General features: G+C 45.6%; 1 protein-coding gene across 3 annotated transcripts; it reads right to left on the bottom strand.

Moving 5' to 3' along the window:
- Window positions 1-15,957, bottom strand: LOC131192543 (zinc finger protein 383-like). 3 transcript variants are annotated; one of them, XM_058171763.1, is made up of 6 exons: window positions 15,837-15,957; window positions 13,516-14,005; window positions 12,897-13,023; window positions 10,128-10,265; window positions 8,728-8,853; window positions 1-2,608 (listed from the first exon to the last, which is right to left on the bottom strand). In XM_058171763.1, exons 2-6 carry the CDS (start codon window positions 13,984-13,986, stop codon window positions 1,545-1,547), a joined length of 1,926 nt encoding a protein of 641 aa, XP_058027746.1. In that variant the 5' UTR covers window positions 13,987-14,005; window positions 15,837-15,957; the 3' UTR covers window positions 1-1,544. The 3 variants fall into 3 exon arrangements, with proteins under 3 accessions (XP_058027746.1, XP_058027745.1, XP_058027747.1); XM_058171762.1 differs by lacking the exon at window positions 15,837-15,957 and adding an exon at window positions 15,570-15,759; XM_058171764.1 differs by lacking the exon at window positions 15,837-15,957 and adding an exon at window positions 15,570-15,759 and having other exon boundaries at window positions 13,702-14,005.
- Window positions 15,958-15,989: the final 32 nt, after the last annotated feature.

Genomic DNA, 15,989 nt, shown 5'->3' with positions numbered 1-15,989 from the left:
CTCAAAATTTCCGCTACTGGTTTTCCAGAACCTGCTGGATTTCACCCCTGGGCCGCACCAACTGTCTAGGAATTACACTAACAGTCTTCTCACTTGCTGCCAAAAAAGGCAGAGAAGCCAGGACTTCCTGGGCTTCTATTTTGATGGAGGGGAGATCCTGCCTTGATATAACCATCCCCTATCCACTATGAATAACATTAAGGGCTTGGACCATTTATCCACTAAGTTCTCTTCCTTTTCACAACTTCTATGTGGCTCTCATATGGAAAGCCAAATGCCACAAAGATGGAATGCCTAGAATGTTCATTTCAGTTTTAAGATTTTGCCATGAAAGGCAGAGATATTACTTAACTTCCAGGTCAGCTGTTTAGGCAATACAGCTTGGGTGCGTGTGTGCGCGCCACTCTTATGCACAGGCTACTTTATGTCCAGAAACCTAGGGCAATTTGGTTTGAAAATGAAGTCTCTTAGGGTCTTAATTAATGGGGTCAATCAACTTATTTTTTCTGTTCACATAACACACAACCCTTCATGACTTAGTTAATTATATTGTGCAAACCAGGGTGTTACAGTCATTAGGTGCATAAATGGACTGGAACAGAAATGAAAGAAACTCAAAGAAGAAAAGCACTTTTTTTTTCAAATGATATTTCTGAAGAAAGCAGTATCATGACATGGAAGGTACATACCTTATATGCTAATGTTCGATTTTTCCAACCTGTGCACATTTCATCAATCCCCTTTGAGTCCCACTAGGTTAGAAAAACAAGTCTTAAATGCTTCTGCCTTATGGTTACCAGATTGAGGACATATTTTTCTGAAGCACCTCATGTCGTTTTCAGACAACCTTCAATGAAATACCAATGCATGAGTGTGAAACAAAATATGTAATTAACCTAAAGGTTTTCTAATAGTCCAAATTGATGTTTTCTTAAAGAATATTAATAACTCTTACTAAGTTTCAGGTTACAATGAGGTGCAGAACTACCTAGCTGGAAGGTAATAGGAGAAGGTAATAGGTTCATAGGGAAATCGAAGCCAGCCAGCCTGGGATAAACTTCTCCATATGGAATATCTGCTGTTTACTAACTTCCTTTGGGCCAGCCCTAAAGAAGGCATTTTAAATAACAGGGGACTTAGACATTTCCATGGTCTAAGAGCAAAATATTTAAGTTCCAAATGTACACTGCTTCCCTCTTATTCCATAAAAGCATTTGCAAGAGTTGAGTTCCTTAGGGAATTCACTGAAAAATAACCATATAACTAAATATATGATGTATGTAAATGTGTCTCTGTGTGTACTGCTATTAATCATTCCTGAAAATTATCCCACAGATGCCCCCCCCCAATACCTGTCTTCTGTATGGATTTATGGATGCTTATTTCAGCCAAAAGGAACATAGGCAAGGATTTTCTCCTGTATGAATTCTTTCATGCTTAATAAGATTTTATCTGTTGCAAAAGTTATTTTCCCAAGTTCAGAGCATAGGTAATTTTTCTTCCCAGAGTGAGTGAACTGTGTTTAATTAGGTCAGATTTTCTTCTCAGGAGAGACGTTTATATGGCTTTTCTCCTGTATGGACTTGCTGGTGCTTATTGAGACAAGACTTCACCCGGAAGCTCTTCCCACAGTCTTCACACTCAAATGGCTTCTCCCCTGTGTGGATCCTGTAATGTCCATGTAGGTGGGATTTGATGTTGAATCTTTTGCCGCATTCAGGACAGCCATAAGGTTTCTCTCCAGTATGGAGACGCAAATGGACATTAAGGTTAGACTGCTGATGAAAACGTTTCCCGCACTGAATACAGGGATATGGCTTTTCCCCAGTGTGGATCCTCTGGTGCGTGATGAGATGTGAGGGCCGATCGAAACCTTTCCCACACTCGGAACAGGAAAAATTCTTGTTGGACACCGTGATTTCTATAGGGGGCTTCCTACTCATAATTTTAATTATTTTTTCTGATTTGGGAGCTGAATAAACACGTGTCACTTCTGGCAATGTTGCCCGGGGACCCTCTGATTTGATCTCGGATGGTTTGGAGAGTTTAGCAGCTCCTGTATGGGTTCGCTGGTGCTTATTTAGGGAAGACTTCACACGGAAGCTCTTCCCACAGTCTTCACATTCATAAGGCTTCTCCCCTGTGTGTATCCTATAGTGTCCATGTAAATGTGATTTGATACTAAATCTTTTGCCGCAATCGGGGCAACCGTATGGTTTCTCTCCAGTGTGAACTCTTAGATGGACGTTTAGATTGGACTGCTGGTCAAAGCATTTCCCACATTCAGTACAAGGGTAAGGCTTTTCTCCTGTGTGGATTCGCTGATGTTTAATTAAGTTGGAACGGCGATCAAAACTTCTCCCACATTCAGAACAGGGATAGTTTCTTTTTGATACAGTAGAACCTACTTGGGAGTTACTGCTGGGCATTTTCTTATCAGCCTTAGAACCTTGTATGAGCTCCAGGAGTAGCCCTTGCTGCCTTCTAGATCTAATCTCCATTGGTTCAGAAATTTTGGGATCAAAGAACACATCCCACTGCGTTGGCTCCTGAAGTTGTTCTGCTCCAAACTCTTCTTGATGATTTTTTTTTCTGGTAGTCAGGCCTTCTGCAAGAACAAGAAAGACATAAACAGAGTTTTGAAGATGGAGGCAAAAGAAGTAAATAAGGAGGTAGGTGAGTGAGCAAAGCAAGAAAAGGGCAAAAATACAGTCTTGGTTTCAATAGGAAGATTCTGGTAGTTAATCTGTGATACAAAATTATGCTTGCCAGCAACATAAGGACAACAAATGACATTCATACAGATAATTTTTCTGGCAATCGTTAAAAAAAAAAAGCAAGGTCTGCAGGAATTGCCAACATATGAAAGGAAATAACTTTTCCTAACTTGACTTTCCATCTCACTCTAGACGAATGGTGCATGAGAGGTTGACAACTATAGTTTCAAAATATCTAAGTGACAAGAATGGGAAAGGATGGCCAATAATGGTTCAAAGCAGGGGTGAAATGCTCCCGGTTCGTACCGGATCATGCGATCTGGTAGCGATGGGGGTGAGTAGTTCGGAGAACCGATAGCAAAAATCCCTCCCCCCTACATCATCCGCTATTCCTCTTCTCTGTTCCTGAAGCTCTCAGTGGTGATATAGCTGCAAACCGCCTTAAATGACTGCCGTGGTGCTTCAAAGGGTCGCACTACAGCTGATCAGCGCTGTAGGCGGCCTCTATTGTTAAAGAGGGTAGACTGGTGCCTCCCGCTTTGTGGCGAAGGTTGTAGAGAGTGTGGTTGCATGGCAGCTCCCCCGGCACCTGGAGGAAACTGTCTATCTAGACCCGTTCCAGTCCGGCTTCCGACCCGGTTATAGCACGGAGACGGCTTTGGTCGCGTTGGTGGATGACCAATGGAGGGCCAGGGCCAGGGGTTGTTCCTCTGCCTTGGTCCTATTAGATCTCTCAGCGGCCTTCGATACCATCGACCATGGTATCCTGCTGCGCCGGTTGGAGGGATTGGGAGTGGGGGGCACCGTTTATCGGTGGTTCTCCTCCTATCTCTCTGACCGGTCGCAGACGGTGTTGACAGGGGGGCAGAGGTCGTCCTCGAGGCACCTCACTTGTGGGGTGCCTCAGGGGTCGATTCTCTCGCCTACCCTGTTCAACATCTATATGAAGCCGCTGGGTGAGGTCATCAGTGGTTTCGGGGTGAGTTATCATCTGTACGCTGATGATACTCAGCTGTACTTTTCCACCCCGGACCACCCCAACGATGCGGTCGAAGTGCTGTCCCAGTGCCTGGAAGCTGTACGGGTCTGGATGGGGAGAAACAGACTCAAGCTCAATCCCTCCAAGACGGAGTGGCTGTGGATGCCGGCATCCCGGTACAGTCAGCTGCATCCGCAGCTGACTGTTGGGGGCGAGTTAGTGGCCCCAAAGGAGGTGGTTCGCAACTTGGGCGTCCTCCTGGATGGACGGCTGTCTTTTGATGAACACCTGGCGGCCGTCGCCAGGAGGGCCTTTTACCAAGTTCGCTTGGTTCGCCAGTTGCGTCCCTTCCTTGACCAGTATGCTTTATGCACGGTCACTCACGCTCTGGTTACGTCTAGGCTGGAGTATTGCAATGCTCTCTACATGGGGCTGCCCTTGAGGTGCACCCGGAGGCTGCAGTTAGTCCAGAATGCGGCTGCGCGAGTAGTAACGGGAGCCGCTCGTGGCTCCCACGTGACATCGCTGCTCCGTAGCTTGCACTGGCTTCCTGTGGTCTTTCGGGTGCGCTTCAAGATTTTGGTAACTATCTTTAAAGCACTCCATGGCTTAGGACCCGGGTACTTACGAGACCGCCTGCTGTTACCCTTTGCCTCCCACCGACCCATACGCTCTCACAGAGAGGGTCTCCTCAGGGTGCCGTCCGCCAAACAGTGTCGGCTGGCGGCCCCCAGGAGTAGGGCCTTCTCTGTGGGGGCAGTGACGCTCTGGAACGAACTTCCCCCTGGCCTGCGTCAAGTGCCTGATCTTCGGACCTTCCGTCGTGAGCTCAAAACATACTTATTTATTAAAGCGGGACTGGCATAATTAGTGTTGAATTTTAATTGGGTATTCTTAATATTTTTAAATTTTTAAATCTAAATTTTAATAATCAGCCTTAATAATTTGCTCTTTTTAAATGTTGTATTAAATTGTATATATTTTATTTTTATTCTGGCTGTACACCGCCCTGAGTCCTTCGGGAGAATAAATAAATAAATAAAAATTTAATAAATAAAATAAAATAAAATAAAAAAAGGCTATTAGTAGACCAGTGCCTCTATTTTTAAAGAAGATAGACCAGTGCCCCCCCCCAAAGGCAATTAGTAGACCACTGCCTCTATTTTTAAAGAAGGTAGACCAGCACGCTCCCAAGTTTTCTACACTTTATTATTTTTATTATTTATTATTATTGGCCATGCCCATTCAGTCACCTGACCACCAAGCCACGCCCACCAATTAAGCCACAGAACCGGTAGGGAAAATTTTTAGATTTCACCTCTGGTTCAAAGAGTCTCCTAGGAAGGGCATGTGCATTCATTTTTGGGAGGACGTGTAATGACAAAAACGGAACTACAGGTGGTTGAAAAACTCATAGCTACTCAGTTTTGCTAAGGCTGAGCTTAAAATAGTTTTTCCCCATTAAAGCCTGATTAGCCTCTACTAGCATGATCGGTGCTTATTTTATTTTATTTATTTATTTATTTGATTTTTATACCGCCCTTCTCCCGAAGGACTCAGGGCGGTGTACAGGCAGAATAAAACCAACAAAGAACAATATACAATATACAAAATTAAAATCAGTTAAAAACTTATTAAATGAGCCTGAAAAATTTAAGAAATTTACCATAAAACCAATAACCCCATTAAAATTGCTAAAAATTTAAGTTTAAAATTTCATTCAAGCCAGCCCCGCGCGAATAAAGAGATATGTTTTCAGTTCGCGACGGAATGTCCGAAGGTCAGATATCTGGCGTAAGCCCGGGGGGAGTTCGTTCCAGAGTGTGGGGGCCCCCACAGAGAAGGCCCGTCCTGGGGCCACCAGCCGACATTGTTTGGCGGATGGCACCCTGAGGAGTCCTCTCTGTGAGAGCGCACGGGTCGGTGGGAGGCATGTGGTAGCAGTAGGCGGTCCCGTAAGTACCCAGGTCCTAAGCCATGGGCGCCTTAAAGGTCGTGACTAACACCTTAAAGTGCACCCGAGAGGCCACAGGTAGCCAGTGCAGCCTGCGCAGGAGAGGTGTTACATGGGAGCTGCGTGCAGCTCCTCTATCACCAGCGGCTGCGTTCTGGACTAACTGAAGCCTCCGGACGCACTTCAAGGGAGCCCCATGTAGAGAGCATTACAATAATCCAAGCGAGAGGTAACGAGCGCATGAGTGACCGTGCATAAGGCATCCCGATCAAGGAAGGCGCAACTGCCGAACCAGGCGAACCTGGTGGAAGGCCCTCCTGGAGACGGCCGTCAAATGATCTTCAACGACAGCCGGTCATCCAGGAGGACACCCAAGTTGCGCACCCTATCCTTTGGGGCCAATAACTGCTTCAACAGCCAGCCGCGGTTGCAGCTGGCTGAATCGGGATGCCGGCATCCACAGCCACTCCGCCTTGGAGGGATTAAGCTTGAGCCTGTTTCTCCCCATCCAGACCCGACGGCCTCCAAACACCGGGACAGCACTTCAACAGCTTCATTGGGGTGGCCCGGGTGGAAAAGTACAGCTGGGTGTCGCCAGCGCATTGCTGGTATCTCACCCCAAAGCCACTGATGATCTCACCCAGCGGCTTCATATAGATGTTGAACAGCAGGGGCGAGAGGATCGACCCCTGCGGGACCCCACAAGTGAGGCCCCTCGCGGTCGACCTCTGCCCCCCCGTCAACACCGTCTGCGACCGGTCGGAGAGATAGGAGGAGAACCACCGATATACGGTGCCTCCCACTCCCAATCCCTCCAACAGCAGGATACCATGGTCGATGGTATCAAAAGCCGCTGAGAGGTCTAACAGGACCAGAGCAGAGGAATAACCCCTGTCCCTGGCCCTCCAGAGATCATCCACCAATGCGACCAAAGCCGTCTCTGTGCTGTATCCGGGTCGGAAACCGGACTGGAACGGGTCCAGATAGACATCTTCATCCAGGTACTGGGGTAGCTGTCGAGCCACAGCACTCTCTACAACCTTCGCAACAAAGCGAAGATTGGAGATCGGACGATAGTTACTTAAAATAGCTGGGTCCAGAGAGGCTTCTTGAGGAGGGTCTCACCACCGCCTCTTTCAAGGCGGCGGGAAAACTCCTCCAACAAAGAAGCATTGATAATCCTCTGGAGCCAGCCTCGTGTCACTTCCTGAGTAGCCAGTACCAGCCAGGAAGGGCACGGGTCCAGTAAACATGTCGTGGCATGGAGCCTCCCCAATAACCTGTCCACGTCCTCGGGAGCCACAGGATCAAACTGATCCCAAACAGACTCAACAAGACGTGCCTCCTCTCCCCCGCTTGGATCATCCCAAATTCGGTCCAAATCGCCCTGGAGCTGAGCGATTTTATCGTATAGATAACCACTAAACTCCTCGGCACGTCCCTGCAAAGGGTCATCCCGCACCTCCTGATGAAGGAGGGAGCGGGTCACCCGAAACAGGGCGGCCGGGCGGTTATCTGCCGACGCAATGAGGGTGGAGGCGTAGATACGCCTCGCCTCCCCCATTGCCACTAGGTAGGTCCTAGTATAGGACCTAACTAGTGTCCGATCAGCTTCGGAGCGACTGGACCTCCAAGTGCTCTCTAGGCGTCTTCGCCGGCGTTTCATCTCCCTCAGCCCCTCGGAGAACCAAGGGGCCAGACGAGACCTACGCCGGGTCAGAGGCCGCAAAGGCACGACACGGTCCAAGGCCCCCGCCGCGGCCTGTTCCCAGGCCGCGACGAGTTCCTCAGTCGTGCCGTGGGCCAGATCCTCAGGGAAAGGCCCAAGCTCCGTCAGGAACCTCTCAGGGTCCATCAGGCGCCTGGGACGGAACCAACGTATAGGTTCCGTCTCCCTGCGATGGAGAATGGCGGTTCGGAAGTCAAGGCGAAGGAGAAAATGATCGGACCATGACATTGGTTCTGTTACTAAATCATCTAGTACCAGATCATTTAACCACTGACCAGAGATATAAATCAAGTCCAGCGTGCCTCCCCCCATGTGCGTAGGGCCATCATTTACTCGAGTCAGGTCTAAGGCCGTCATGGAAGCCTCAAACTCCCGAGCTGCCGTTGATGACAAGCCAACTGACGGCAGGTTGAAGTCCCCCATAACTATAAGTCTGGGGGTCTCAACCGCCACAGCGGCAAGCACCTCCAACAGCTCTGGCAGGGCTGTGGTCACGCAGCAAGGAGCCAGGTACGCGACCAACAAGCCCAACTGGCTCCTATGGCCCCACCGCACATAGAGGGATTCACAGCCGGCAATCTGAGGAACAGTGGCCTCCCTTGGCTCTAGATCTTCCTTAATGACAACCGCCATCCCCCCCACCCCTACCTTGGGCCCTCGGCTGATGAAATGCTCGGAAACCTGGAGGACACATCTCAACGAGGGGAACCCCCCCCTCTGGGCCCAACCAGGTGCAACCAACAACTTTCTCAAAAAAAGGAGATTGGAGATTGGATGAAAATGATGCAGAAGAGTTCAATCCAGAGATGACATCTTCAGAATGGCATGTACTACTTCCTCCATGAAGTAAGTCAAAGCACTTCATGGACATAAATGTATGTCACCTCCCAGGTAGCTTTAATCAATGAAGTGGGACAAGGATCTGATAAGCAGGTTATTGGGGTAAGAATCCCAACAACTGTCCAATAGAGAAACATTCCTTTCAGGAATAGCAATAGCACCTAGATTTATATACCGCTTCACAGTGCTTTATAGCCCTTTCTAAGCAGTGTACAGAACCAGCATATTGCCCCCAACAATCTGGGTCCTCATTTTACCAACCTAGTCAACCTTGAGGTGGTGAGCATTGAACTGCTGGCAGCCGGCAATCAGCAGAAGTAGCCTACAGTAGTGCATTCTAACCACTGCGCCACCATGGATAAACGATCTTTTCCGAGAAGGTTTATGTTTTGCTCATTCATAATGTAGAAGGAAGCTGGGTCATTTTTCCTATTTTTCCTGGAACTGTGTTTTCCTACCTGCACCTTCACAGATTTGTTTCAAAAAAAGAGTTGTTCTAACATCTCACCTGGAAAAGAATGCCTCAGATTATTCTTTTCCTCAGACTTCTGAATTGTTCCATCTCCTCTCATGTGGAAGGCCGTGTCAGATTTACCATTATGGAAAGTCTCATATGGATATTGGGTTGGCAATTCTGAATTAAGGAAAGAGGTGAAACCAGAGAAAACATCAAAACTAACGCAGGAAAATAGAGGTTTTTCAACTGTCTCAAAGCCATCAAGATCTTAAGCTTTACCTTGAGTGGTAACCATTCAGGTGGTTTTTGGCAGGCTATAATTCAACATATTACCATGCTAGAACTAGCTAGGGTTGATTTAGGGACAACACCCAAGTCCTCTTTGGTTGTTGTGCTGTCCATCATACTCTCAATGAGTGTCTGCACTTAAGATCTTGTCCCACCGATTACCAGATACACCTCAATAACATTTTTGGTGAACCAAATATGTGGAACTTTCTGTGGCTTCGCAGACACAATGAAACAACACTATTGGGTGTGGCTTAGACTTAGTGGAATTTACAGCTACTGCAGTAGCAGTGGGCCAGTTAAAAGAGGCTTTGATGGCAGGAATTGGAATGTCTCTTACTGCATGACCCCCATTCTGCTGAAGGCATCCACTGGAGCAGCTGAGTGGTTAACATGAGCCCTCAGAAACACATCTCTGATATCCTACAGCCAGCTGCTTGTCAGTGGGAGGTAATGAAATTGGCAAGGCAATAGTTACAACTATGTTAAGGAAAGAAAAGGAACATGTCATCCTGCACATCAATGGTGGGTTTCAAAATTTTTTACTACCAGTTCTGTGGGTGTGGCTTGGTGGGCGTGGCTTGGTGGGCGTGGCAGGGGAAGGATACTGTAAAATCTCCATTCCCACCCAACTCCAGGAGAAGGATACTGTAAAATCTCCATTTCCTCCCAATCAGCTGGGACTCAGAAGGCAGAGACTAGATGGGGGCGGGGCCAGTCAGAATTTTTACTACCAGTTCTCCAAACTACTCAAAATTTCTGCTACCGGTTCTCCAGAACTGGTCAGAACCTGCTGAAACCCACCTCTGCTGCACATGAACTAAAACCTATGTAGTAAAAGAATACCATTTAACATTGTAGACATTCCGATTAATTAGATGTTGTATATTCCAACTGACTTGAATCTGGGTGGCAGACAGGAGAAGTATAACAGTAACAGAGTTGGAAGTGACCATGGAGGTCATTTAGTTCAACCCCCTGTTCATGCAGGAGACCTATACTAGGGATTTGAACCGCCCGAACTGCTGACCTTTCTGATTGACAAGCTCATCATCTTAGCCACTGAGCCACCTAACCAGTAAATTGTAAGTAAAAGTAAATTATATAACCCAATAAAGCGTAATAAAAGGGTTCTTTTGTCAGAGAAAGAAAGACTTTCTTACCAACCACCGTTATGTCCTCCCAATTCACAATTCCTTCAGCAATAGAGTCTTTTCCTTTGAATGTTTGGAGATCAGCCATTTGTAACCCTTCTTCCCACACAGTCTGGAGACTTGGATCTGGTTTGGAAACCAAGAGCTCTAGAGCAAGGAAAAGAAACACAACAAAAGAAAGGAAGATTATTGATTTTCTTTATAGCTATCCAACACGATAAAGTATATTATCCTGGGGAAGCCTGGGTAATTAGTTACCGAATTTTTTGGAGTATAAGACACACCGGTATAAGACGTACCTTAGTTTTTGGGGAGGAAAATAAGAAAAAAGCTGATTGGCAGGTGGATTGGCCTCCCGGAATACCCCCCCCAATCAGCTGTTCCCAGAGGTGAATTTTAGCAACAGGTTCCGTGGTTGTGAGCTCTGGGACTTGCTTTTTTTTACTTCTTTTAAAAACTTTTTTCTGCCTCTGAAAGCCTCCGAAACAGAACTTCAGAAAAAAAGCCTCTGAAGCTCTGTTTGGGAGCTTCTTTTCTGTTTGGGGTTTTTTCTGAAGCTCCGTTTGGGGCTTTTTTTCTAAGCTCTGTGTGGGGCTTTTTTTCTGAAGCTCTGTTACTGATGCTTTTTTCAGCCTCTGAAACCGCCATTTGAGAAGCTGGGCGGGGCTACATTCAGAGTATAAGACGCATTGAGATTTTCACCCTCTTTTTGGGGGAAAAAGGTGCGTTTTATAATCCGAAAAATATGGTACCTCAGAATTCCAATACAAAAAGACCTCACTTAACAATTGCCTAGTTCAGTGACCATTGGAATGTGCCATTACAATGGCACTGAAAAAAACGACAACTTCACAATGAATCTTACAACCATCACAGTGTTCCTGGGGTCATGTGACTTAACCTCTGGCACTTTGCAACATGCAGGGGTTCTGTTATCTTGGATGTTCTTCTGCACACATTTCATTTACCAGGTAAGATAATATCATCAGTGCATGAAAGTGAGAAGTCTGCTGGTTGTTTATAGATAGTTGGTTGGAGTTCACTTCCTTTTTTGATTGTGCCTTGATCAGGGTATTCTTTCTTTCTTCATTGTTTCTGTGGTACCATTTCCTATGCTGCACAACAATGATACCGAGCCTGGTGATTGTCTCAGAGATGTTTGTGGGAGAACAACCAAGCTCAGAGAACACCAAGAACCAAATAGTAAGGTACTGTTCAATAGTACGGTTGAAGTATTGGGCTAGATTTGGGAAGAATCGGGTTAAAGTCCAACCCAAGCTATGGAAACCTCAGGAAACCTTGCATTTGTCCTTGTCTCTCAGCTGAACCTACCATTATCTGTCTATCTGTCTAACCTGTCTTTTGTTTCTGTGATAGAAATCTAAGAAACCACAAATTAGAAAATACCTTATTTGGTTAGAACGCATCCCAGATTCTCCTAAAGAGGACTATGCTATTCTCAGCTGCTGAATACTTTTTAACTGGAGATGAATAAACCTATGTTCTTCTTCAAGGATCTAACTGAAGCCAGGTTTCCTTTCCTCAAATCTTAGGTCTACTCCTTAGCATTCACTATGGAAAAAATACCACTATTTGAAATTAAGCATGAAATGTGATACATCAGACATTTTCATTTCTGGGATATTTAATCCATTACAGGTAGTCCTCAATTTATGACTGGTTCTTCAACAACAGTTATGACAGACTTCAAGAAAGGTAATGACTCACCCTTAAAGTTTTAACTGCTGCAGGTACACACAGACCCATGGTTGTATTTTGGCTGTTTGGCAACCTGCTTGCATTTAAGACAGGTTGCAGTATCCAGTAGTTATGTGACCTCAATTTGCAAGTTTTCTTTCCATTTTCCAGCAGAAAATACCAAAAACTGCCCACTGGATATGCTTACATCATTATTTGTTTAATGACTACACTATTTGCTTAAAAACCACATGATTTGCTTAACAATTAAAGTGACTTACTTCACAAACAGAGTTAAACACTTGTAAGACAAAGTTTAATCATGCGGTGTCTTTATTTACAAGTGCAATGACTTACAACCAAAATACCAAGCACCCCTGTAGTTATAAGTCAAGGATACTTTATTTGTGCAACAATGGCAAATTTTATGTTCCTGACATCCACCTCAGGGGTGGGATCCTACTGGTTTAACAACCTGTTCATTATGCGTATGTGCGCAGTTTTCAGAAAACTCACCTTCTGCATTACTGCTGGCAAAGAAAACAGCTGAGGCACGGCAATCCTCTCTGCCGCGCCGATCAGCTGGGCTTTGGAAAATGGAAATATAGGTAAATATAATGCAGGGGCAGGCAAGCAGGCGGGCCCACTTCAAAATCGGAGCAAACCGGTTCGCTCACGGCTGAAAGTCGGAGCTAACGGTTTGCCAGAACCGGTGCGAACTGGTAGAATACCACCACTGATCCACCTCTTTCTGATCAACCTATGCTAATTTCAAGCCACTGTTGGTAGAGGTAGTCCAGAGCATTATAGATTTCAACTGCTTGCCTCCTTGGCCAATGTTGGGTAGTCAATGGCAAGTCCTAATTCTCAGAAATATGGTGAGTTTCACTTAGACTATGTAGCATTAGGTAGGAACAGCCCTTGGGGATATGGAGACGGTTCAACAGTTTGCCTAAAAACCTTAAAAGTAAGGAAGATGACTTTACAAAAACATGCAATTTGCCTGTTACACCTAGGCTGATCTTTGGGACTGACACATTCAGGAAGGTTTGTATGGTCTTACAGGAATGGGAACTTTACCTAGGGAGGTCACGTTCTCAGAATTCTCTTGCATGACTGTGTAATACAAAATTCTTTCTTCCTCATCCAGAAGGTCCCACTCCTCTGGGGTGAAATGTACAGCCACTTCCTCAAATGCCACAGGCCACTAGAAGAGGGAAAAAATTGAATAGATTAATGCATTTGATCTGTCTACTTTTCCAATGACTGGTCCATTCCATTTAGCTGTAGCAGCCCAGTCAATGACTTATTATATGAACAGGTCACGGGTTGAGTCATAATATGGTACGGCTAAAAGATGTTATGTGAACCAGGGATACCAACCCAGAGTTTGTAAATTAGCAGGGTGTGAACCAAGATATTGACTTATATCTTAGCTCTGTAGCTCTCCAAGTAAGAACAGGCTTTCCTAGAAAGCTAGGAGTTGTTATCAAGGGGGGTGAAATTTTTAGCCTTCCCTCTTTCTACTGCCCACTCCATTTATAACCTATTGTGGGACAATTTCAGCTGGGTTCAGAATCCAGCCCACCAGAGAACCCTTCTTGTTTTAGTCAGTGCTTGTGGTCAGAGCAACAGCAACAGTCCTAGCATTAGATCAAGAATGGGTGTCTGTGTGTCCTTTTCTTATTATTAAAGATACCTGTTGCTCCAGGTACACTTCAGCCAGCTGAGCTGCCTCCTGGCTGGTACTTGGCTTCCTGGCTCTCACCCAAGCCTGCATTCCAAAAGGAAGCACATGCAGAAACTGCTCCAAGATGACCACGTCCACAATCTGTCCTTTGGTGCGATCCTGTGGTCTTAGCCATCTCTGAGCAGCCTCTCCCACCTGGAACAGAGTCTGCCAGGGACGTTCTCCCAAAGGGCGAGCATCGGAACGAAACATCTGTCTGTTGTACTCTTCAATGTCTTTGAGGAGGGCATCCACGTCCACCTTGACCTCCCCAGGGATGCCAACCAGTTTCTCTTTCCCAAAGCGATGGGCTTCTGGATCTTTCATGGATGTTGACCAAGCAGATCTTCTTCTATACCAGTCCCCCAGTAGATTCACTGGAGCCCAAAAAATTGCTTCCTCTACTGGGACTTGGGAAAGGCGAAATGTATTGGGGTCCATCCCAAAGGAAATCTTGCAACTAGTTTGAGGAGAAAAGCAAAATACATTTCACTTATTGGGCAATGAATCATATTGAAAACAAAAATAGTAAAGGGAACAAAAAACCTCACCCAAGAACTGCCAAAGCAAGCCACAAGGCATGTAAAACACTTCAAAAGTTGACATGTGTTTGAATATTAGTAGCTCGGGTTGGTAATTAGGCTTGTTGGTTTGAGCTCTGAACTTGACAATTTGGTTGCAAACATTTCGTCAAATCCTAGGAGACATTGTCAGTGCGTTTTGAATTGTTTTGACATTTCAAAACGCACTGAGGATGTCTCTTTGAATGGTAATGAAATGTTTGCGACCAAATTGCCAAGCTCGGAGCTCAAACCAAAAGCCATACTTCGTAAATGACATAGTGGGGTGGTCGGAGAGAAACACAGATACACACACTGGCTGCTTTGTCTATTCTTCACACAGAAACATCACCACAATCTGCTCCTGATTCCACTAGGATGGTTTCCCTGTAAATAAGAATTTCCCTGTAAATTCTACAGAGGAATTATTGAGTCTGTCATCTGCACCTCTATAACTGTCTGGTTTGGTTCTGCAACCCAACAAGACAGACACAGACTTCAGAGGATAATTAGAACTGAAGAAAAAAAATTGCTACTAATCTGCCTTCCATTGAGGACCCATATACTGCACGAGTCAAAAAGAGAGCTGTGAAAATATTTACAGACCCCTCACATCCTGGACATAAACTGTTTCAACCCCTACCCTCAAAACAACACTATAGACCACTGCACACCAGAACAACTAGACACAAGAACAGTTTCTTCCCTCAACACTGTCAAACTATTTACTTAATCTGCACTACTATTAATCTTCTCATCGTTCCCATCACCCATCTCCTTCCACTTATGACTGTATGACTGTAACTTTGTTGCTTGTATCCTTATGATTTTTTTTTTTTGTTTACATTTATACCCCGCCCTTCTCCGAAGACTCAGGGCGGCTTACAGTGTATAAGGCAATAGTCTCATTCTATTTGTATATTTTTTTTACAAAGTCAACTTATTGCCCCCCCAAAAATCTGGGTCCTCATTTTACCTACCTTATAAAAGATGGAAGGCTGAGTCAACCTTGGGCCGGGCTTGAACCTGCAGTAATTGCAGGCTTCTGTGTTCTTAATAACAGGCCTTACCAGCCTGAGCTATCCGGCCCCTATTTAAATTTAAATTGATATTGTTTCCTGATTGCTTATTTGTACCCTATGACTATCATTAAGTGTTGTACCTTATGATTCTTGATGAATATATCTTTTCTTTTATGTACACTGAGAGTGTATGCACCAAGACAAATTCCTTGTGTGTCCAATCACACTTGGCCAATACAAAAAATCTTCTATTCTATTCAAAGAGGACCAGGTTGATCGCCATCCAGTCCTGCCTGGAGTTCATCTGCTTTTCAGATTTACTCTGCATAGAGAAGAGACCGATTTTGCATCGCAGAAATCCCCCACCCCCCATAGATACTCAGAAATAATTTTTCATCCAGTTCTTCCCTTTCCATGTTGGAGAGAGGAAAAAAACAACAACCTCCGTTGTGATTCCCAATTTCTCCATCTCAGTCCTTTTCCGCCGCTTCTTTTCTGACTGCCCTGCAACCCGGCTCATTTTTCTACTGCTGAGAAGAGACTCCGCCAGGCTATGAAGGACTACACGAAGATGGACCTGCGGGCGGGTGGATGGGCGGACGGAAGGATGGGGACACCCCCACCGCACCCCATATTCCACCTGCTCAGATTCAGCCCTGTGTCAAGAAGCCTTTTTAGCCGAATATCAGAAAAGGAAAATAATTCTTACCGGAGGGTTAAGCCAAAAAAAAAGAAGATTTTTTTTTCTCTGCTAGACCTCTTGCCATCGAAACAGGACGGCCATGGAGCGAAGCAACTTCCCAATAACCCGGAAAACAACAGAAATCTCTCATGCCGTTCGCAGTGAAGAGGGGGGGGGGGG

The sequence above is a fragment of the Ahaetulla prasina genome, chromosome 2 (assembly GCF_028640845.1).
Source record: "Ahaetulla prasina isolate Xishuangbanna chromosome 2, ASM2864084v1, whole genome shotgun sequence".
In the NCBI taxonomy this organism is placed as follows: domain Eukaryota; kingdom Metazoa; phylum Chordata; class Lepidosauria; order Squamata; family Colubridae; genus Ahaetulla; species Ahaetulla prasina.
Note: the sequence above shows the minus strand (reverse complement) of the source record. Positions and strands in the feature narration are given on the sequence as shown.